General features: G+C 35.1%; 1 protein-coding gene across 1 annotated transcript in view; it reads left to right on the top strand.

Annotated features, from left to right (window-relative positions):
* The window catches only part of LOC145284632 (dynein beta chain, ciliary-like), a 309,431-nt gene extending 284,052 nt beyond the window's left edge, over nt 1-25,379 (top strand). The window contains exons 57-59 of the mRNA XM_080133537.1: nt 4,720-4,831; nt 14,989-15,082; nt 23,011-25,379. Of these exons, the coding sequence (XP_079989663.1) occupies nt 4,720-4,831; nt 14,989-15,082; nt 23,011-24,692 (1,888 nt within the window). The 3' untranslated portion in view covers nt 24,693-25,379. The remainder of the gene's footprint in view (nt 1-4,719; nt 4,832-14,988; nt 15,083-23,010) is intronic.
* Nucleotides 25,380-25,610: the final 231 nt, after the last annotated feature.

The raw sequence follows: 25,610 nt of genomic DNA, 5'->3' as shown, positions 1-25,610 counted from the left end.
ATAGCAAATCGAGAATTGAATCAGCAAATCGAGAATTGGTACAGCAAATCGAGAATTGGTATAGCGAATCGTGAATTGGTACAGCGAATCGTGAATTGGTACAGCAAATCGAGAATTGGTACAGCAAATCAAGAATTGGTACAGCGAATCGGTAATTGATACAGCAAATCGAGAATTGGTACCGCAAATCGAGAATTGGTATAGCAAATCGAGAATTGGTACAGCAAATCGAGAATTGGTATAGCGAATCGTGATTTGGTACAGCAAATCGAGAATTGGTATAGCAAATAGAGAATTGGTACAGCAAATCGAGAATTGTTACAGCAAATCGAGAATTGGTATAGCGAATCGTGAATTGGTACAGCAAATCGAGAATTTGTATAGCAAATCGAGAATTGGTACAGCAAATCGAGAATTGGTACAGCAAATCGAGAATTGGTACAGCAAATCAAGAATTGGTACAGCGAATCGGTAATTGATACAGCAAATCGAGAATTGGTACAGCGAATCGTGAATTGGAACAGCGGATGGTGAATTGGTACAGCAAATCGAGAATTGGTATAGCAAATCGAGAATTGGTACAGCAAATCGAGAATTGGTATAGCGAATCGTGAATTGGTACAGCAAATCGAGAATTGGTATAGCAATTCGAGAATTGGTACAGCAAATCGAGAATTGGTACAGCAAATCGAGAATTGGTATAGCAAATCGAGAATTGGTACAGCAAATCGAGAATTGGTACAGCGAATCGAGAATTGGTACATCAAATCAAGAATTGGTACAGCAGAATCGGTAATTGATACAGCAAATCGAGAATTGGTACAGCGAATCGTGAATTGGAACAGCGGATGGTGAATTTGTACAGCAAATCGAGAATTGGTATAGCAAATCGAGAATTGGTACAGCAAATCGAGAATTGGTATAGCGAATCGTGAATTGGTATAGCAAATCGTTAATTGGTACAGCAAATCGAGAATTGGTACAGAAAATCAAGAATTGGTACAGCGAATCGTTAATTGGTACAGCAAATCGAGAATTGGTACAGCGAATCGTGAATTGGTACAGAAAATCGAGAATTGGTACAGGTAATCGTGAATTGGAACAGCGGATCGTGAATTGGAACAGCGAATCATGAATTGGTACAGTAAATCGTGAATCCGTACAGTGAATCGTGAATTGGTACAGCGAATCGTGAATTGGAACAGCGAATCAAGAATTGGTACAGTGAACCAAGAATTGGTACAGCGAATCAGGAATTGGTACAGCGAATCGTGAATTGGTACAGCGAATAATGAATTGATACAGTTAATCAAGAATTGGTACAACAAATCAAGAATTGGTACAGCGAATCCTGAATTGATACAGCAAATCGTGAATTGGTACAGCAAATCGATAATTGGTACAACGAATCGTTATTTTCTACAGCGAATCGAAAATGTGTGCAGTTAATCGAGAATTGGACAGTGAATCGAGGGTATTCGTCTTATGAATAATTTTTATAACAATTCATTGTAAAAAAAAATTCTTTTATTGAAAACATCTACTTTTATTAAAGATAATTTTCTTTGTGTAAGCATTGTTTCAATCTGAATTTAGATTTGTAAGTTTAAGAAGCTAATATAACACAGATCTGTTAATAGAAATTTTTTTATTTAAAACTTAAAAATCAAATAAGTTTCGATGATATACGTCATCATGAATCAATTCATTTCAGAAAAAATCCAAGTCTGATATGAAAAGAAACTGGAATCTTAGAGAGATATCAATCATACCAGTTATTATAGGTGCCACAGGGGTTATGAAGAAGAACCTGAAGTCCTACCTAACTAATATTCCCGGTGAACCAAGTGGAAAAGAGATCCAAACAATTGCACTTGAGGGAACAAGGATACTAAAATGAGCTCTCGGTTGGTTTCAATAAAAAGCTGGGCGATGTTGGTAGCTGGTTTGGCTGCTCTATACCCAGCATTACATGTGATCCTTTTTGTTAGACCATTAGAAAGAAATCACTAACTTTGCTTTTTCTAGTGAGATTGTTCCGTAAAAAAACGAAAAGAAAAAAATATAAAGAATTTCTATGCTTGATGATGATGTCTATCGTCGAAACTAAATTTATTTTTACTTTTTAAAATATTTAAATGTTGATTAAAAAATTTGCATTGTATTGGCTTACAAATTCCAAGAACTGTACTCTAATAAACAAGGTCTCTAACAGCATAGATATAGCACTCTCCCTCGATACTAGCGCACAAGTACATGTATTTGGTGACTTCAATGTCCACCACAGTAACTGGCTTGGGTTCTCTACTTACACAGACGTAATTGATAGCACAACACATAACTTCTCTATATCTCATTCCCTATCACAGACGGGAATGCTGATCAAGCTGTGATAATGGTAGAAATCGCCCTTAATTCTCGACCCAAAACTGAAGACCAACTGCTCAAAATAACGAGGTATTACAAAAAGGCTGACTGGGAAGCCATCAGGGATCTCATCAGAGATGCCCTATGGAGAAATATATTTTCTCTTCCAGCTGAACAGTGCGCAAATGAGACCACTGAATGACTGAAAACTGCAATTGAAGCACAGAATTTCTATAGCAAACCTCACTCTCCCCAATGATTTACTTCTACATGTGCAGCTGCCATTGCTCAAAGGCAACATGCATACTGCAGATCAGATTCAACCGACATAAGTCCAGTTAAAAAAGACAGAAGTACATAGAATCTAGAAGTAATTGTAAGAGAGAAATAGCGACAGCTAAGACTGAATACACTGAAACCACCAGAAAACGTATCGAAGCACAGAAATTAGGAACTCGTGATTTTTGGAAAATGTAGTAGTGTAGTAAATAATAGGCAGTCAACGATTCCCCCACTATCAAACTATCAACCGAAAAAACTAACCTGCTCCCCAGTCGCTTTGCCTCAATTTCCACATGGGATCCGGCCCACCACTCCATCCCTGACTTTCCTTTGCGGACAGACACCACATTAGCTGATTTAAAAATTACCCTTTCTCAGGTACATGGTATTATAAAAAACCTATACCCCTCAAAAGCATGTGGACTCGACCTCATTCCGGTAGTGCTATTAAAAAATGCTCTGCTGAGGTTGCTCCAGTTCTCTCCAAACCTTTCAACAAATGCTTTAACGAATCTTGCTTTGCTGACTGCTGGAAAACCGCTTCTGTGGTACGAGTTTTCAAGAATTCTGGCGAAAGCACTGACCCAGTAAATTATCGCCCTATTGGATTTCTCATGCTTTTTGGCAAAATATTTGAGTCCTTAATTAATCAAGGTCTAGTCCATCACCTTAGAGCTGCTAAACTCCTGACCGACAATCAATATGGATTTAGGCAAGCCCGTTCCACAGCAGATATCCTAACTGTAATCTCTGAAAATATATACCATTCACTGGACAAAACAGGGAAGGGTAGAGCCGTAGACCTCGATATATCTAAGGCTTTTGACAGGGTATGGCATGATGGTCTTCTAAGGAAGATTAGATTATATGGTATCACTGGAAGAATACCTAATGTAAATTAAATCCTTCTTAAGTAAGAGAAAAATCCAGGTTGTCCTCGACGATCGTACATCTAAACAATATGATATAAATGTGGGAGTACCTCTGGGGTCTCTTCTCGGAACTTTATTATTCCTGATATTCATAAATGACCTCCCTGACAAAATTGTTTTGGAGATGGGTATATTTGTTGATGACACCACTCTCTATAACAGGCATGAGGGGAAAACAAATGAACACCTATCTAAAGAAATGGCAGAAACACTAGAGGATGACCTCCAATCTGTAGTGGAATGGGGATAAAAATGGATGGTCACAGTCAATGCTGCCAAGACTAAGCTTATTTCCTTTAATAACAACAAGAAACTTTCTCTACCACCAATAGCAATGACCGAGAACAAATTACCCGAAACTACTTCCTTTAAACTCCTCGGCCTAACGTTTACAGGGAACATGAATTGGAATAGATACATTGAGAGCATTGCCAAGGATGCTGCAAAGAATGTGGGCTCTCTCTACCGTGCTAGAATGCTACTTACACCTGAAAGTATCCGGTACTTCTATAAGGCCACCATTAGCCCATATATGGAGAACTGTTGCCACATTTGGGCTGATATATCTGCTACTTATCTCTCACTCCTTGACAGGGTTTATAAGAGAGTTGCCATCATGTCCTAAACTGTCATCTAAGCTTCAGTCTCTGTCCCATCGACGAAATGTTGCATCCCTTTGCCTGTTCTACAAGTACTTTAATGGTGAATGCTCTGACGAACTAAAAGCACTTGTACCCCCTCAATGTGAACACCCCCGACAAACCCAACAAGCAGCTAAATCACATCCCTTTACAGTAGAGATCACTAGGTGTAAGAAAGCCTTCTACTCCAATAGTTTCTTCCCCAGAACAGGTAGACTTTGGAACTCCCTTCTGGGATTCTGCTTTACCGACTATACTGACATGCAGAAGTGTAATATGAACAGACATCCTGCTACTCATATCCCTTCATAATACCGCTACAACTTATGTCCCCGATAGTATCTCCCTACTTCGAAGTGGCACTGTGTCTTTGTTTGGAGTGAAAATTGAATAATAAAAAAAAATTATGTCATGCCTTGTTGACATTTCTAAAATGCGCAGGTACACAATCCATAGCCTATCAATAACTTCTCTTGTATTCTGTTTTTATTCCACAGGAATCAGGTTCACCATTTTTCAACAATGATCTTACAAATCAAACAGTACCATGAAGATGAAGATACAACACCAGCAGCAAATATTTACAGCTGTCCGATTTACACAAATCCAGTAAGATTATTTACGTCTTTTTGTCGCTGTCTGTTTGTCTATCTGTCTGTCTCTGTCTGTCTCTGTGTCTTTCTCTCTCTCTCTCTCATATATATATATATATATATATATATATATATATATATATATATATATATATATATGTATATATATATATATATATATATGTGTGTGTGTTTAGGTGTGTGTGTGTATGTATATATATGCACATATTTTTATATATATGCACATATGTATATATGTTAAATTGTTGTCTGTGGAAATAATTGTGTACATATATATATGCATATATATGTATTCATATATATGCATATATAACATATATACATATATGTATATATGAATACATGTTAGATTTTTGTTTGAGGAAACAATTGTGTGTCTATCTATCTATCTATCTATCTACCTATCTATATCTCTCTCTTTATATATATATATATATATATATATATATATATATATATATATATATATATATATATATATATATAAATGTTAATTAAGCTACACAGTTTTCCACGTATTATCCATGTAGGGTCTCGTCAGTAAAAATGCCTGACGGTTCTTTTACATAGATAAACGTGGAAGACTGTGTGTAGCTTGATTAACATGCATATTGTTATAACTTACGAGGTAGCTCGACTCAGGTAATGAACACTGTTGAAGTAAATACTGAAAATCGATGCACAAAATGTATTTCTCTTAACATTATATGTGGATACATGAAATAGCAATAATAAAAAAAAAAAAAATAATAATAATAATAATAATAATAATGATAATAATAATAATAATAGTTATGTTTGATAACTTCTCCCTGAATAGTGATTGGATTAATTTTCAGAGAATTCCCTCTCAATCTCTGCTCCAAACCAGGAGCTTCAAAAATCAAGGGTTTTCCAAAGCAGATTGATGATGCCCACAATAGCTGAAGTCTGAAGGCCGTCCAACACATCAGGGATTCATAGTTTTTCAGATGTCCATCCAGACAACTTGATACCACACCACGCGAAGTTACTTGGCTTTTATCCCACGTATATGTCTTAACTCATACGTCCTTATCACATTATTGTTTTAGCTCCTTGAGACCTTATTAATGACTAGCAAATCCGGATGATTATATTCCAATTGCTTGGGTGTTATGACTCTTTATTCCCACCATACCTCTACATTAACACCATTATACTTATACTTACATCATCAGGCCCCTCCTCAAACCATTTTTTAGCACACTTCACACCAAACTTCTAACAACCCTTCCAGTAAATCCGGAGCCCTACTCGCTCATACTTTTTGTGGTACTTCATCTGAGCCAATCTGCTACACCCTGCTGCAAGATATGCAACTGACTCAGAAAACTTTCCACAAGTCCAACATTCCGCTTGAACCACTTTCGTGAACAGTCGCGTTTCTAATGGCTGCTCTTGTGCTGCACACGCAAAGACGTCAGTGTTCCTCGCCAGATAAGCCATTGCTATCAATTTTCATCCACCATATCTGCTGGAAGAACTTTCTGTGCATCTTATTCCCAACCAATTCCCCCGCCCCTTATCTGTCCACACGCTTCACATATTCAACTTTGGTCTCATTCACTCCAACTTCATTGATCACGACTTTGAGCAGCTATTTCTCACTTCTAACTACATACACTTTCAACAACGTTTCCTCAGCTCTAATCTTTCACAATCATCAATCCTCTCTCACCGTCTTTCCTTCTTATCTATACTACTTCTAATGTGGAATGTACTAAGCATTGCTAAATTTTTTCTTGTCTTGATGAACATGACATGCAACTCCTTGCAACTTCCGAAATTCCCATGCTGTACCACAAAACACTGACATCCCATTAATTGACTGTCTTGATCAGATTTCCTCTATACATCATTGACTTCGCAATTAACTTCACACTTCTAAGATACTCCTTCCTGACTTTCTCTTTCATCTCCTTGTTCATGATGCCTACACCAACTTCTCCATCTGGCAATACAATTCCACTCAAATGCAAATTTACTCTCCTTTTCATCACCAACACTGCACACTTACTTACTAATTCCAAATTTCATCCTGATGTCTTCATAGTATGTCCCGATGAGCTACATGAGTCTTCCTTCCTAGTCCTACCAAATACCTTTAAACCATCTATGAATAGCTGGTGGGGGGGGCCATCAGACCCAAAGCAATAATCCAGCTTCTTTCGCTTCAAGAGGGTGCTCAGTGGACTCATCGCCAATTATAAAAGAAAGAGGAGGCAATGAATCTCCTTGGAAGATGCCCCGTCTTATGTCAACTTCCTTAAGTACCTCACTGTTCGCTGTAGCAACAACAACAATAACAACAACAACAACAACAACAACAACAACATAATAATAATAATAATAATAATAATAATAATAATAATAATAATAATAATAATAGATTGGAATCCAAGGAATGACAGAAAAGATACAACAAATTTCAATAATGAAAACTGCAGAAATATTAAGGAAAACCCTTGAATGTGGAGACTTACACCACATATAAACGGCACATAAAAGTCTACAGATACAAACACGAAGGAACATCACATGGAATCATGAAAACTGAAACTGTTTTTTTGTGTTACCATAAACGGACACCGCACCAAATAATGAGGCCAAGGAGGATGGAAAGACCGAGGAGAGAAAGCACTAGCCAGACCTCTGCTGGATGAGGGTAAAGAGGACTAGGACCTTGCGGAGGCTTATTGCCACCCAAATCCCAGTGAACACCAATGGTCGCAACCAACAAGGAATCAATGGTAAGCGACTGTTGCGATAACGCAATTTCTTTTGCAAAAATTATCAAAAGAGGTGGAGAGTAGTGGAAATCTGGGGAGACTTGTCACTCAGACTCCAGGGAACACCACAAGTTGTTCTAAAAGAGCAGTCTTTGATGGCATGTTTGACTACTCCTAGTGAGTAAATAATAATAATAATAATAATAATAATAATAATATATATATATATATATATATATATATATATATATATATATATATATATATATATATATATATATATATATACTACGATCCGCCCAGTCGCTGCGCTGGTGTGACCGACCCACGTGTCACACTAAATGTTCTGGAAACAGTCCGCGTATGAAGATCCGTCGATTACACGTCGTTTGTCAAAGATAAAATCAAAGGTATATCTGAAATGTTGGGCGTGGCCATCTCCCGCACTCAGGGCTGCATTCCCCTCTAGTGGTGTAATTCTGTATCGGATCTTCCTCGTCTTCAAGCCCGTTTCCTTTGACCGTAGGCAGACATTCAATACAGCGCAAACAACGCACAACAGAATTGTATATAGAAGATCTTAACTATTTTATTGTCCAATTTTTTCATACAATAAACTGTTTCATACAATAAACTCCTTAAACTAACCTAACTAATGATGAGAGGAGGGGGCTCCCTTCCTCCCATCTACAGAGAGACTGAAAAATACGTGCTCACCTCATGGCGTCCAGACGAAAAGAGACCGTAAAAAACGGGAAATGGAAATCTAGGCTGCATTTCTATGTATCCCTCCGCCTAGAGCCAAATTACCACCTGACCCTGCAGGGGGAGGGTGCATAAGCAACCACTAACCATGGCACTACGATATAGTATCATATATATATATATATTTTTTTTTTCTCAACAAGATTTTCTACCTAACTTATTTCAAAGGATTTTTGAAGGAGGGTGAGAATTTGGGTAGGCACATCCCTTTATTGGGGGCAGCACACACATGTTCCCTTTTTGTTTGAAATTTCATCAACTAGAAAAGAGACAGAATTTAAGGTGTTATTCAAACTGTTTCTTTCAAACACGACTATCATTATGTAACACATCTACCACTATTTGTTAAAGCACTGAGTTGTATTCCCATTACATCGACTCTTGTTCTACTCAACAATGTTTGAACATAATTAAAAGAAATGTTTAGATAGGTTACTTTTTCTTTTACTATTTCTACATATTTTGTCAACTAAACATATGTATACATACATACATACATACATACATACATACATAATGGATTAAAAAGAATTTTCTATTTTTGGAGTTATTATGATGGACAACGACACAGACAGAACAACGGATAACGGGTAAAAACAGTCTACGGAATTTCGATGCATTTGTGGGCTGAAATCAAATCCGCAAAATGGAATAAAATGGGATGTGCTACTCATCTAATGACTCATAAGCAGCGTTCTATTATAACAGATAATACGTCGGAAAATCAAGGCCAGGACGTAATTAACAGAGCCAAGGATATCCAAGTAATTAGGCCATAGGATGAGATAAAACAACCCAGAATTTCCACCGGTAAATATGATCAACAGTTGGAAGAATGCGGTCGAAATTTGTACTGCACTGTATAATCAAAAGGAATCGACGAAAATACCAGTCAAAGAAAGAAAATGATTGAGGAAGATGACAGACCTGTGCGAGATTATTTTTTTCGGATCAAGTAAAGATTAGATACCCCGTAGCAGACGACAAAAATAGGCGAACAATTCAAAGGGCACCGTTTGTTCGACCTTGCCATTGCCGTTAGTTGTTTCTAAACTTGTGAACCGGTCAAAAGCAGACATATTCGAATGTTCGCGTGCAAGATTTTTTAAAAATATATTTACAAAACTTTTAAAGATTTAAAAGAAAGTATATATTTACAAAACATTTTCTTTAATATTAAATATTTACAAAACTTGTAAGGATTAAAAATAACAAACTTTTTTCTATTTACACAAAACTTTTTGTGTAAGTAACAAAACGAACGTAAATGTAACAAAATATATTAAAACAAATGGGTGTCTTTCTGAGTGCATTTTTTAAATATATTTACAGAACTTTAATAAAACTAATAATGATAATAATAATAATTATAATAAAAATAAAAAAAATAAAATGAATGACCTATATTAATTGCAAAACATTAGAAACTGAAATTTTCGGAGGCTAAACTTACTTGCTCTTTGTCTTTATGGAGAAGTAAGCAAATAGCAAGTTTTTTTTTTTAAATAAAAATAAAAATTATAAAAATATTTATATCTTGTGATACTATACTTCAGCTTTATAAAAACAAAAGTTATAAAAAGATATGTGAAAAAAATTTTTTTTTTAAATCTCGATTGTTTATACTTGTGATTTTATTATGCATAAAAATTTCCTCGGTCTAGAAGGATTTCTCTTCCACTGACCACCTATATACATCGCACTTTAAATAAATATTGAATTGTATCAAAAACACACGAAGAAAGATAAACACACACACACACACACACACACACACACACACACACACACACACACACACACACACACACACACACACACACACACACACACACACACACTGTACATAAAAATTAATCTTGGTCGCAAAAATCCGAACAAGTCAGTTATTTTATATTTGTTTCTGACATAAAAAGTTTGGTTATAATAATTTTATTTCAATTTTTTAAAAATTATGTATTTTTTAATTGATATTATCCGAAATTCTCAATTATAACCTCGGTTTATTTATTTACTTGGTATTATTTTACGACATGCCCCAGCGTAGTATAAACACCCCAACCACCCCATGTTAAGAACAGCTTTCGGAATAAACACCTCCCAACCTCCTCATGTTAAGAACGGCTTTTGAGGTTAGGGGTGTTTTTTGCGAAAGCCGTTCTTAACATAGGGAGGTTCGAGTGTTTATAATATGCTGGGGCACGTCGAAAAAATTTAAGAATTGAAGAAATTTTATATTATTATTATTAATATTATTATTATTATTATTAATATTATTATTATTATTATTAATATTATTATTATTAATATTATTATTATTATTAATATTATTATTAATATTATTATTATTATTATTAATATTATTATTATTATTAATATTATTATTATTATTATTATTAATATTATTATTATTATTATTATTATTATTATTATTATTATTATTATTATTAATAGTTTTATTAAAAGTTCTGTAAATATATAAAAAGAACGTAATCAGAAAGACACCAATTTATTTAAATATATTTTGTTTAAATACGTTCGTTTTCTTACTTACATTAAAAAGTTTTGCGTAAATAGAAAAAAAGTTTTTTTTTATCCTTACAAATTTTGTAAATATTCAATATTAAAGACAATGTTTTGTAAATATATATTTTTTCTTTTAAATCTTTAAAAGTTTTGTAAATATATATTAAAAAAAAAACCTTGCCCGCGAACATTCGAATATGTCTGCTATTTGACCGGTTTACAAGTTTAGAAACAACTAACGGCAATGTCAAGGTCGAACAAACGGCGCGCCCTGAATTGTTCGCCTATTTTTGTCGTCTGCTACGGGGTATCTAATCTTTACTTGATCCTTTTTTTCTTTTATTAGTATGTTTTATTGCGTACTCTTAATTAATCATTTGAATAGTGGTGTATTTATTTATATATTATCGATACGAACGCGTCTTAACTCGACAAGTGTGTGAGACGCAGCTGTTGAACTTTTGAACAGTACGTGAGATTGCCCGTTGATGGAGGTGGGAAACGCTGAAATCATTGAACGTCCAGTTTTGAGGCTACTGAACAGTTCAGGTAAATATAATTCAGATAATTGGCCGCATATCAGTGATGGGGAGGGGCGATACGAAAAAACAAACTAACAAACAAACAAACAAACAAACAACCCCAAAAACCGTAAAGGCATAGCCCCACCCCGAAAAGGTGCGTATTCTCTCCTGACGACCAAAAATTATCTGTATACTGGAATGAATTAGGTCGGCTCGATTATAGTGCGTATTCTCCCCTAACTACCCAATATTATCTGGATATTGGAATCAAATTTCCTACAAGTTAAAACATCTGATAAACTTGAAATATTATATATATATATATATATATATATATATATATATATATATATATATATAGTAATTTATAAAATATATATGGTGATTAAGCTACACTGAATATTCGGCGTTTCATCCACTCTAGGATTCGTCAGGCTTATGCGCGAATTCTGTTGTTGTTCTCGTTTTTATATGGTCCTCATCTTTTGAGGATTTTAGTTAGCCAATCAGTTTTCTAGTATCCACCGCGCCCCTTCCTATCAGCCAATGGGCATGCATTTTATCGAACAAAGGATCTGTTTTAGAACTAGGTTAGTGGTTTAAGGCAGCCCTTTTTCTTTTTTTTATATAAATATATATATGTGTACATACATATATGCACATATATATACATATATATATATACATACATATATGTGTGATCGTTTATGTATATTCATGCTTATTTAATTTATTTATTTGTTTATTTTCTATTGTTTTTGTTAGTTTTAAAGCTATTTTGTATCCTATCCTAGAGTAAGTTTTATTTTGTGAACACAGTTATTTGCTATTTCTCTTCTACACTTTAATAGATTTTGGGGTTCTTTAAAGTACAGGATAGCAAATTTTTCATGAAGGCATGATTTACATGGGTCGTCTAAATGCTTACACGTGGTAGCTTGTCTTATTATTTTCCATTCGACTACCGGCGAATGTCCGCTTTCTTTGAGTTCCCAGTATTTATTCGCTAGTGTTGTTTTTATACGGTGTTTTTTTATTGTTGAATGTACTTTTGTGGTCATAGTATCGGGTTTTGAAATCTAAGGAAGTCATGCCTACGTAATATTTCTTGTTATTCGGGTATTCTTTCGCAAATATTGTTGCCTGATGAACTACGCTTTTTGTTAGACATTTATTTTGAACTCGGCAAAGTGTGCGGTGTCTACAGTTACAATTATCTTGTTCGTTATTAGTATTTTTATGCAACAGATAAAGTACTAGGTAAAATTCAGTTTTAAGCGGTATTCTTCTGGAGGTTAAATGTTCAATCCTAAATGTAGGCGATACTAAGAATATACTTCCGGATTACTGAAGACTTCTACACGGTCACAACTGAGGGAACCAGGCCATACTACCCCCGTGGATTAAATAAAAGGTTTGGTTCGAAATTTTATGCAGATTCAAGAATTTGAGAGAAAAATTCCCTAGTTCAACAAGATACACCTAGAAGAATATCGCAAGTTATATCAGTTGAAACATTGCGAGAATAACACTCAAGATGAGAACAGTAGTCCGAGTAATCCAAATAATCCAAATTATCAATCCACATCTCCGAAATTTAGAAACCTAACCCTTTTAGGAATATTTTTTATTATATTTTTGCAGTCTTTTGCTTATATATACATACGAGAAATTATTCAAAAAACTAGCAGGACCCGTTAACTGGCATTGCCCGGCGGAAGCATGACATAGATCCAGAACAGAATCGTTAAAGGACGCCCCCCCCATCTCTCGAAAACAAATTAAACTAAGGTTGTCATTGGTGGCCACTGTTATCCCTTGAAAATAGCGGACACTGGTGGTCCAACTGAAATAATCTGGCTTCCACTGTGAAGCATTGTTTCCCACTGTTTGTTATTGTCAGCACTGTTGATTACTGGCGATTAGTGCAGGTTTGGGTCGATAACCTGCAGATACTGGCGGATTAAAAAAAGGCATTTAAGGGAAAAAACATCATTACGTACTTATTTGTCATGCCTAAATCAGTATAACTTCCAAAAATTACGAAAAGTGGTTCATTAGAAAAATAATAATAAGTAAAAACAGAAATTTTCGAAGTTAGGCGTTCTCACTGTATAATCACTCTTTAGAGTGATAAACACTGGTGGTAGAAAACTGCTTTCTACTGATGACAATAATGGCGGAAAAAAAGGAGGACATAGATTTGCAAGTCGGTTTATCATAATTTTTTTGTGGGTTTCCGACTACTTTTTGGATATATTTGAAAGATTAAGGGCTAAAGTTAATTTCCAATAGGAAAAAATATTTGTACACGTGAAAAAAAAAGAAGTTATAATAAATAATGTTTTCACGGCGACATTCGGAAGCTGACAAATTCAGCTAAATTTTGAAGTTAAATAAATTTATTGTAAAAATCCTTTGGAATATAAATATCAGTTTTCTATTTTAAAGATACCTAGTAAAATAAAGTCCTAAGATATTAAATTTAAAAAAAAACACCTTGTTTATACAAAAAACGCTTAATTATACCCCCCCCCCAATTTTTCTTCGAGTTATATCGAATTCATTAATATGGACTTTAGGAGCTTTTTTTCGTAATGTTCTTGAAAAAAAAAATAATTTTCGTTTTTTTATTGTTATAATTTATGATGTTTTATTTTTATAAACAAGCAAAAAATAAATTCATTAACTCCTTTTACTATTGAAACCATCACTTTAGTAAAGGCGTTTTTTGTTTAAATAGTTTAGAGATTCCACTAAGATTCAAATAAAAATAATGGCTTCATTATGATATAGCTCATTATTTGATAACTACTGGAAATTTCCTTAAAATTGGTTAATTTTCTGATTATTCGTGAATTTTTACTAAAGAGAAGGGTCAAAATGTTTATATATTTTTTGCTAATTTCAAACTTGTTGTTACTTTGGCATTTAGGTCACCTGTTTAACTGTGATACGGCAACATGCATGCATACAGAAAACTTTGTTTTATACACAATATTTTTTTAAACACAAAGTGTTTTTTAGAGGCGACGGATTGCAGATTCGGCAAATATCGTTTATTTTGAGTTCAGCTTTGTTTGGCGATCCATTATAGAGAGACCGACACCCGAGCAGTGTTTGCAAATTGCAAATGATACTAACAATTTACCGAAAGAAAAAAAACTGATCAACGAATAATTTCACAAAATAGACCTAGGATCTGGCCACCTCATTCATGTAATTTAACCTCATTAGATTATATTCTTTGTGAATATGCAAAATCTCATGTCTACCCTGATAAACTAAACACAATAGACCATTTGGTAGACAGGATTTGATACGTTATTGCCAAAATACTTCCAAATTTAATGCATAAAGTTTTTGAAAATTGAACCTCTACATGACACTATCTATGAGCGAGACACGGGGGCATACGCTCGAAATAGTAAAGTATAAATTCCAAAAATTAATCTTTGAAATAAACTATATATTTGTACGATAAAAATTTTTGTTTTTGCAATTTTTCTTAATTTAAAGTTCGCTGCCTCTAAAAACACCTTTTATATAGATTATTAAAATTTTTGTTTTCCTTCTGTCTTTTTTAGAGTCGCTTGGTTTGTGTAGGCATGGTAGAAATGATCACACCACTTCCGGCAAAAGAATTGATTCACACTCAAGTTGCCATCTTTTTAAATTCAGGTAACATAATTATTTTTATTGAAAACTAAATAAAACATATTAGGTTTGTGCAAAAATAATGTCGCTTTTTGACGTTCAACTTCAAAAGATCATAACTCCTTTCATATTAAACTTAGATTAATTTCATATTAAACTTAAATTAATCGAAATAAGAACCATTAGAATCGACACATTTTTGTCAATGGAAACAAGTTTATTCATCCTATTAGCATAGAAATCTGGAGTTCTGGAAGAGATGAAGTCATTGAAGGCCGATTCGGTATCACTTCGGCTTTTGAAGCATTTTTTGCGCAGGAAGTTTTCGAAATGCTTGAATAAGTGATAATCAGTGAACAAGAGGTCCGGTGAATATGGCGGATGAGGCAAAATCTCGTAGCCCAATTCGTTCAGCTTTTGCATGGTCAATTGAGCAACATGCGGGCTAGCGTTGTCATGTAGGCGAATTGGTCGCGTTATATTGACCAATTTCGGGCACATGCGTTGAAGCTTCTGGTGCATTTAATAATCGTTTCACCTGGATTCAAGAAGCTGTGATAGATGAGACCAAACAGTCACTTTAACCTTTTTTGGTGAAATTTCGGCTTCGGGCAGTGTTGTGGAGCTTATCCGACATCCAACCACTGTACCAAACGTCACCCGTTGCCGTAAATGATCCACTTCTCATCACACGTCCCAATCTGCTAAATGGGTCGTTTTTGTTGCTCAGAAGAAGCGTAGAAGACACCTCAAAACGACGATTTTTTTTATTATCGTTCAATCCATGCGGCACTAAGTCATCCAACATTTTTGACTTTCCTATTTGTTTTAAATGGCAAACGACTGTTTAGTGGTCGACCTCGAGTTCAGCGGTGTGATTTTGCGAGGATCGGCTTCAATTAAGGCTTTCAAATGTTCGTTATCAACCGTAGTCGGCCGGCTATTTTCGGAGCTCTTGTCACAATTAGGAAACTTCTTGAACCACTGTTGTGCCCCACGTTCGTGAGTGGTTCATGGGCCAAACACATCATTGATATCACAAGCTGTTTCGGCAGCTTTTCGGCCTAGTTTGAACTGGAATAAGAAAATCGTGCAGATTTTAATTTTGTCCATGCTGTCGAAAAGCCTGCAAAAGATTAATGAAGAGATTGCGAATGGTAACGAATAACACGATTCGATATTTTTGCACCAGGCTAATACTAGATTTTGATTCGTCTTTATTCCTATATACTAAATGATTACCAAATCTAATTAAAAACGCCTATGTTATGTCAATTACGAAATTGTTAAGGTGGCTTGTTTTACCTTATTGTTTTACTTTTTAAGAGTCACCACTTATCAATGCTTACAGACTAATCGAGGGTAAGGGTTAATGAGTGTCAGGTAATCAGCGAGACGAAACTGATGATTGATAATGATGATGGACGCTTGGCAGACTTTGATTATTTAAGAGGACGACTTAACAGAAAATTGTCCACATTGTACTTGAAAATAACATGTAATATGTAGTTGTATAGAGCCCTGCGGTATTCTGCTCCATCGGCGGGTAGTTTTAGGAAAAAAACTTTGTTCATAGAAGTTTCGTTTAATTTTAGACACAGAAAGCGGGAAATGAAAATTATTGAGAGTTGTTGTTGTAAGGCGAGTTTTTGTTGTGAATGCTTTACAGTGAGAGGGGGGACTATACATTGAAAATTAACCGAGTACCTGTCATAAATATAAGGATAAAGTATAGAAAGACTAGAGACATATCTTCTGTAAGAAGAGTTACTAGCAAGAAGACAGTGCTCACGAGATTACAAAGTTAGTTTTGTACCCCGTCAAGTCAGGGCACCATGATCTGAGCAGCAACACATGAGATATAACAACAATACTGAGGTATAGTCCTGTGCAGCAACACCTGAGATATATATTGAGATATAGTCCTGTGCAGTTCTAAGGGGCTCATACTTCCAGGCTTTTCCTTCTCATTCTTTGAGAAAAGGTTAGTACCTTGCAAATCGCCTGAGGCTCCATTTACTGGAGAATACCGATGAGGCTGACTAGGCATTTTTTTGCAGGCCAGAATTCTTTTCCTCTAGCGCACTTGCTTTTAAAATTCCGCTTTCCCAACCTTGTGTCACATATTCAGCCGTGGAAGGTAGGTACACACCCAGAACAGACAATGGGTGCAAATCTTTTCCACCTTATACCATTTATCTGAATGAGTTTTTTTTTCGAATTTTCTCAATGCATCCTTAGTATTATGCAAATACAATAGTTGAAGAAGGTTTGCATATGTTTAGGAATGCATGGTTTGCACCCCTATAAATGTATTAATAGACGAACACGTAGCACGGAACAAACAAACAAAAAACTCTTTTAAAACAAAAGAAAAATATGTTTATTTTGGCGGTCGATAATTGGACTGTGCCTGTTTGAGAAAATGAAAAGTAGAAAGTGGTTTTTAGATATCGCAGATCAGGCAGCAGTTCTTTGGGGTGTCCCAACCGAACCGGTAGTTATCTTCGCTGAGATCGTCTATCCTGGAGTGTCCAGTAGACAAGGATAAGAGAGAGAGAGAGAGAGAGAGAGAGAGAGAGAGAGAGAGAGAGAGAGGGAGGGGGGAATCTGTTTCTTCGATACTTGCTGTGTTCTCGTTGCTGACTATCTGTGATTCCTAAAAGGGCAATAAAAGTTCCTCAGCGAACAGATGGAATCAATGCACTCTGCTAAATGGTTGGTCAGTGATTGGTTGAATCGCATTGATTTTCGAGAGAAAATAGATCTCCCTTTGATTTGTGACTGCTACATATATCTACTATGCTATTTTACACATAGAGAAAGAAACGAGAGGTCTGTTTTCATAGATTGCTGGGTTCTATCAGCTGGCTTACCGTGGACAAGTGTGCATGTATGGAGTGTTTGGGACAAGTTTCATGATGTTCTTCCCATTTTAACATTTTAATCCTATGAATGTAAAGTGTTGTGGAGACGCCCACTAATTAACATAGGTGGGTGAATAAGATATATAAAGGTATCAATCACCAATACCGGGAGAGTTCTGCAACGACCGTCAAATAGGCAAGACGCCTATGTTGCCTCCAGTAAGACATGCAACAGGCCACCTGCCGGAATATCTCCAACTGAAGTATATCTGAAGACATGTAAATATGTATATAACTTCTCTTCCTAATATATTATTGTTATACCTTCATTTTCTGTGTTCTTGTTAATTATTTGTGCAGACACAACAGTGGCGTCGAGAATTCGAAAAAAGACTTACGCAGGATAAAATCCACTATTAAATACAACAGTGGCGTCGAGAATTCGAAAAAAGATTTACGCAGGATAAAATCCGCTATTAAACACGACAGTCGCCTCGAGAATTCGAAAAAAGACTTACGCGGGAAAATCCACTACTAAACTCAACAGTGATGTACGAAAAATATTTACTCGAGATAGATTGAAAAAAAAAAAGAAAAATAATCTACTGTTGAACACAACGGTAACATCGAGGATTTTGAAAAAGATTTACTCGGGAATTCACTGTTAGACACAGCCACTATTCGAAAAATAATTTACGCGGAAAGTTATCACTGTCGAAAAAAAAAAGACAAGAAAAACAAACGAAAGTAACGACAAAATTGTCGAACGAGATATTCGAACACTGGATACTTGAAAGCAAAATACGAATAACCATTTCAAAGTGACTACGAAAGTCAAAGAAAAAAGGTGTTTTCGCTAGTACACCGTGAACTAAATTATGCAAATTGTCTTGAAGGAGAAAGTGATATTTTTTCAGCTGAACCATGAAAGGATTTTTTTTAAAAAGAATTCTTGTACGTAATCAAAACTTAACGGATTAAGAGAAAAATAAAATACATTTTTGTATCCCTCAATAGAAAAAGGGGAAAAGAAAGGTTCAACGCAAAAAATAATATATCGATAGAATTCGGTTGACACAAAAAAAGGAAAAAAAAAGCGAACCTAAAAACGGTTGTTCGTAGTTATTGTAAAAAGTAAATTAGTAAAATTTTCTAATCTTTGAGAAGAAACAAGATGGAGGAATTTGCTAAAATAATGACTCAGTTCATGCAGAATCAGCAGATCCTACAAAAAGAACAGCAAGCCCTACACGCAGAAAGAGACGAACGACAAAATGAACGACTCATAAAATGCCTAGAAAGGCAGGGAGAAAGGTTCGCGCAAATGCAACTTGAACAGAAAGAACTGTTAGAAAGATTAACAGCTAATTCCATACAAGAAAGTAATAGAACCTTCTCCAACACAACAATTGCTAACAGCATAGATGTGTTCACATACCTACCGGAAGAGGATAAAACTTTTGATGCATACTTCAAGAGGTATGAAGATATTTTCGAAACAGACTGCGAAAACTGGCCAAATGGAAAGAAGGTAAGTTTATTACTTCAAAAGCTTGGTACCAGTGAACATTGCAAATTTGTAGATTTCATATTGCCAATGAGAACGAATCAGTTAGATTTCGCTGAGACCGTAAAGCTTCTTAAGGAGTTATTCGGACCGAACATGCCTCTTTTCGAGAAGAGATGGTCACGTATGAATCTTAAGAAACTGATGAGCAGGACTACCTGACATACGCGTCAGTAGTAAACAAAAACTGCGACAACTTCAAATTATCGGAACTCACGGTGGACGATTTCAAATGCTTAATCTTTGCACAGGGTCTAGTATCCACAAAAACTTCAGAGATCCGAAGACGCGTTCTCTCAAAATTAGAGACAGAACAAGGCCTGACATTGCAGAAATTAGCAGAAGATTGCCAAAGGGCAGTATCACTAAAAAAAGATTCCAGGGATATAGAAGAAGCAGGAGTGGTGTACATTAGGAAGATTAAAAAACCTTTCAGAAACTCAGGACAAAGAAATTTTGAAACTTGTCAAAATTCAAAAAAATACTAAAATTATAAATACTCAAATTATAATAACTACAGAAAACGAAATTACGATAATAATCAAAGAAATTATAAAAAGACAGTATCAGGTAATAATTGCAGAAGATGTGATGAAAAACATTTGGAAAAGGATTGTCCTTACAAAAACATCAGGTGCTATAATTGCGATAAAGTTGGACATAAGAGTGTTTGCTGCAAAACAAAAAATAGAGTACACCAAAATGAGAACAAACGACAAAGGGAAAAATAATTTACGAAAATATGTATCAGTAAATGTTTTCGACAAAGAAGTGAAATTTCAGCTTGCTTCTGGATCGGATTTGTCATTAATAAACGCCAACACTTGGAAAAAGCTGGATAAACCGACTCTTCAAAAGTCAAGTAAAGGTGCACGAACAGTGACAGGAGACGAAATAAAATTCGAAGGAGAGGTCATCCTGCCCATTAATTTAAATGGCACGACGAAGAAATTGAAAATCTTCGTAATTAAAAAAAGCGAGAACTTATTGGGAATTGACTGGACTGAAAAATTCAATCTTTGGGATAAACCCATGAACGCTTTTTGTAAAAAATAACCAGTTGCACCCCAACATCAGAAAATATTAAAAACGATCTAAAAAAGAAATCCCCAGAAATATTTACTACTGGACTGGGAAGATACAATAAATTTAAGGCTTCGTTCGAGCTAAAAAAGGATGCAACACCGGTGTTTAAGATAAAACGGAAGTACCGTTCGTCGGTTTAGACAAAATAAATAGTGAGCTAGATAGACTCGAAAAAGCAGGCATCTTATCGAAAATCGAAACTAGCGTCTGGGCAGCCTCTACGGTCTACGTAAAAAAAGTCGGAACAAATTCGAGTCTGTGCAGACTTTTCTACGGGCGTAAACGATAAAATAAAAGACCACCACTACCCTTTACCAATCCCTGCGGAGATATTTGCGAGACTAAATGGTGGCAAAATTTTTTCAAAAATAGATTTGTCCGACGTCTATTTACAAATTCCGATGGAAGAAGAATGCTCAAAGATATTATGCATTAACACACACAAAGGGTTGTTCAAATACAACCGCCTACCCTTTGAGTCGCGCCGGCGATTTTCCAACAAGCAATGAATACAATGCTGAACGGAATAGATTGTGCTTGTGCATACCTGGATGACATAATCATCAGGAGCGCGGCCATAAATGACCACCAAGAGCATCTAAAAGAAGTATTCACAAGAATAAATGAATACGGATTCAAGGTGAAAGAAAACAAATGAGAATTTTGTTTAGACGAAATCAAATATTTAGGGCATTCGCGGTTCTGTTTATTTGGATCTTTCGTCTGATTCTATGTATATTTAGTCGTAAATAATGTGTGAAGTTTGTCATCATTGTCTGCCTTCGGGACGTGAGTTTTTGTGTACAAACATTTTATTTAAAAAAGAAGGAAGAGGGGAAAAAAGGAAAAAGGAGAAAAGAAGAAGGAAAAGGAAAAAATAAGAAAAAAGGACAAAAAAAGTTTGAATTTTTCGTCCGATTCTATGTATATTTAGTTTGTTTGGGATTTTATTTTTCAAACTCATTGAATTGTACCCATCACCTTCGTCCTGATCATTGAGTATATATGACTTTTGCAACACCCCTTCATGTGTATTTTACATGTATGTGCATGTGTACGCGTGTGTATTAATATGTAAGTACATGCTTATAATGTGTGCTTCTATGTGTGTATGTTTGCATTTGTGTGTACATGCATATGTATGTTTTCGCGCATTCTGTGTGTATGCATGTATGTGTGCATGCATGTGTTTATTTCTATGTGTATGTGGGGTGGAGAGGGCTCCTGTAAGCCGTGGTGAAGGCAATCCCTCTAGGAGAAACAAATCTCTAATTTAAAAAACCATAAAGCTGGAGACCAGTACCCGCATTAAGCTGGTCTGCAGTTTAACTTGTTGCTGGCTATCTTGCTCTTGCTTGTTGCTGGATTTCAACATTTTGAACTGAGAGGGAGATTTAGCTGTCGTACAAAGCTAAATCTCTGTAACATCATCTTTGTATAGCTACTCCTTCAAGCATTTGTCCATAAAAAATAGTCTTATAGCAATGGAAAAGTTGTGACGCGTGTAGGCTTGAAATGCTGGAAGCATGTAATAATTGATCTGCCATTATTATATGTATCCGTGTGTGTATGTACGTATATGTGTACACATGTTTATATATGTACATGTGTATGTATATGTATATATATCTATGTGTATATGTATGTATATATGCATATATGTTTGTGTGTTTGTATGTATATATGTATATATATGTTTGTCTGTGTATGTATATGTATGTGTATCTATGCATATGTGTATGTTTGTGTATAAATGCATAGATATGTATGTATATGTATATGTAATTAAAGGTATGTGTATATGTGCATATATGTATAATATTTGTATGTGTATATGTATGTATATGTGTGTTTGTATTTGTATATGTGTGTGTGTATATATGCGTATGTATTTGTGTATGTATGTATGTGTGTATGTATATGCATTATTTATGTATATATGTGTGTATGCTTGTGGATATATGTGTGTGCGTATGTGTGTGTATGCGTGTACATATATATATATATATGTGTGTGTGTATATATAGCAATGACCGTCTTCAGTGTCATGTCTGCTTGAGTGTGTGAATTCGCCGGTATCACTAAAAGAAAAAAATTAATGTTAGGGTTCATGGACTTTAAGTTTCTGAGGGAGTGGCACTCGTCTGACAAGACGTTGCAATCATCATCATCATCATGTATGTATGTATGTATTTATGTGTGTGTGTGATATGTCTTCATCTCACTTAACGACTACTATTTTTGTATTCATTTTTCAGAAAGGGATTTATCAAAATTATTGAAGATGCTAAATAATATAATATATGTAAATTGTTTGTACTATGTATAAAATTACAAATATTACAAATATATGCATAAAATTACAAATATTACAAATATATGTATAAAATGCTTTACTTAAATTGACATGTCTATGTTTAATATTTTTTCAGGATGTCTTGATGGCGACTACTTCCATCCAGAATACATCTACCCTGAATACCCTGAAGTTGGTCTTATTACCAAGCCAGTGTCGCAACAGTTGACTGAAAATGTAAACAGTGTTCGACCAGAGGAAAATGACCATTCTGCCACATCCGATCCTTCTCAGTTGTCTTATAGAGTGCTGACTCCTAAAGCCGACCCTTTACCTCCAACGCTGAGATTAAAGAAAGAACCCGCCTTTGGTATGATGCCTTCTGACCAACAAAGCACAGGCGTGACAATAACAAAGAATGAAAAAGATAAAGATGGCTACTACTCAAATTCACTTCAATCACGGAATAGCAACTTGTCCAAGAATCAAAGTCCAGAAACAGAAAATTCCAAATCTGTGATTCCGGATAGAGATTCGTCTCGACTAGAAGAACATTTGCTGATAACCCCAAGACAATATGATTCTACTTTATTATTGGAAAAAACTAGAATGAAAGCTAGTCCATCGATGGAGTCAGAAAAACAGTCAATGGAAATGGTTGCATCTTCTAGTAGTTCAGAATATTTGGGGCAGTCTGAAGAGACTCCATCGGATAAAGGGAGATACGGCACCAACTTTGGTAACCCCAAAGATGTTTTAGAGAGTGATAGCGATGAAATTAGGTTTGATAAATCAGAAATGAGGACTGATGATAACAGCACGGAGGAACCCGATTTTGATGTCGTTTTAGACGAGAGGAATGTGACATATCTGACAAATGAGTTTGATGGAAACAAGCGAAACACAAGCACTCCAGAGATTGCACAAGTTTCCATGCCATCAAAATCGTTCGAAGAACAAACACAAAGCGATTCGCATGAGAAAGGAGGGGACGATTTGATAGAGATGACCAAAGAAGGAAATCGAATAGAAAGTGAGGAAGAAAAGATTGAACAAAGAGAGGGTCGCGAAATGAGGACCGGAGAGAAAGAAAGCTCAGAAGAAAAAGATGATAAACAAAAGGAAAGGGGAAAAGAAAGAAAAGATGTTGTTGATGACGATGACGATGATGACGATGATGATGATGCTGTTGTTGTTGTTGATGATGATGATGATGATGATGATGATGATGATGAAGTTAAAGGAGATGAAGTCATGCAAAACGAATTGGTCAATTGTGATGAAAGCAAGGACACAGAAGAAAATGGGGAAGATAAGAAGAAAGAGGATGAAGGAAACATGGAAGAGTCAAAGAAGAGTGAAAAAGAAAGAGATGACGAAATCGGAGAAGAAGTAAGACAGAATGGAAGAAGTAAAACAAAGGAAGAAACAAGTGAAATGAGTTTGGAAAAGAGAAAGGTAGAAGATACAAGCTTGGGAAAGAAGGAAGAAGATTATGAAGGCGAAGATGAAAACGAAGATGACTACGAAGAAGAGGAAAAGAACGATGGGAACATAATAGATGATAAAGAAAGGAATGATGATGATGACGACGACGACGACGACGACGACGAAGATGATGATGGAGAAGAAACCCATGACAAAATGATAGATGATGAAGAAGGAAAAAGTGATGCTGATGATGACGACGACGACGAAGAAAACGATGACGAAATGACAGATGATGAGGGAAGGAATAATGGGGAAGATGGTAATGACGATGGAGAAGAAGAAGAAGAAGAAGAAGAAGAAGAGAAAAGAAACACAAAACATATGTAAAAGTGAGGGGAGAAGAAAATAATAATAAGGAAAGAAAGCAAGAAGTATAAAAGAAGAAAAGGAGTTACAATAATAATCATGACAAAAAGAGAAGAAAAAAAAAGCAAGAACAAAAAAGGCGAGTGGGAGAAAACAAAGACGTACAAGATGTTAAAGTTAAATAAAAAAGATCTCAATCAAGAAAAAGAAATTTGTGTTAATTTTTTATTTTTTGCTCCTACGATACCAACGGAAAATAAAATTGAGATCATATTTTTCATGCAATTACACGTAAACCAATTAAAATTACCTTAAAAAGTAAAGACAATTGTAGTCTTTACTTTATATATAAAGAGTAAATTGATCAACCACTTCTTGAACAGAAAGCGTTATTAATCAATTAGTTTTTGAATATACAGGACAATAGGACAGAAGTAGTTTTGTATTGTTTTTTTTTATTGTTGAAAAATATGGTGACCGGGATATGAATGATCTTTTCTTTTAAATAGAAAATAGCTTATTTGGTGTCTGTTAATCCTTTCTCCTGGGTTTAGATAATATGATTTGTTTGATAATTTACTGAGGTATTTTGACAACGAATCTATTCTTTTGATTTTTGCTTTGTTTTTAATAGAAATTAAACATTTTTGAACAGTGTTGTTCATTTGTTGTTTCTTGGTCCTGCTAGCTAATATATAACTCACAAACCTTTTAGCATGTATGAACAGTTTAACTGAGTATTTAAAAAAAATATTTTTTCGTCTTGAGATATTTAATTTGCTTGTATTAGACGCTGTTTAATTATTATATTATTTATTAGTTATTTCTAGAATATATATAAACCTTGTCTATCGCTTTATTGCAGGCCACTATTTTTTAAATTTTGAAATTGCTATGAAACGCAGAGAAATTAAATTTGGTACACTGGAAGAGCATAAT

The sequence above is a fragment of the Euprymna scolopes genome, chromosome 9, assembly GCF_053919585.1.
Source record: "Euprymna scolopes isolate OS-2025 chromosome 9, ASM5391958v1, whole genome shotgun sequence".
Taxonomy (NCBI): domain Eukaryota; kingdom Metazoa; phylum Mollusca; class Cephalopoda; order Sepiida; family Sepiolidae; genus Euprymna; species Euprymna scolopes.
Note: the sequence above shows the minus strand (reverse complement) of the source record. Positions and strands in the feature narration are given on the sequence as shown.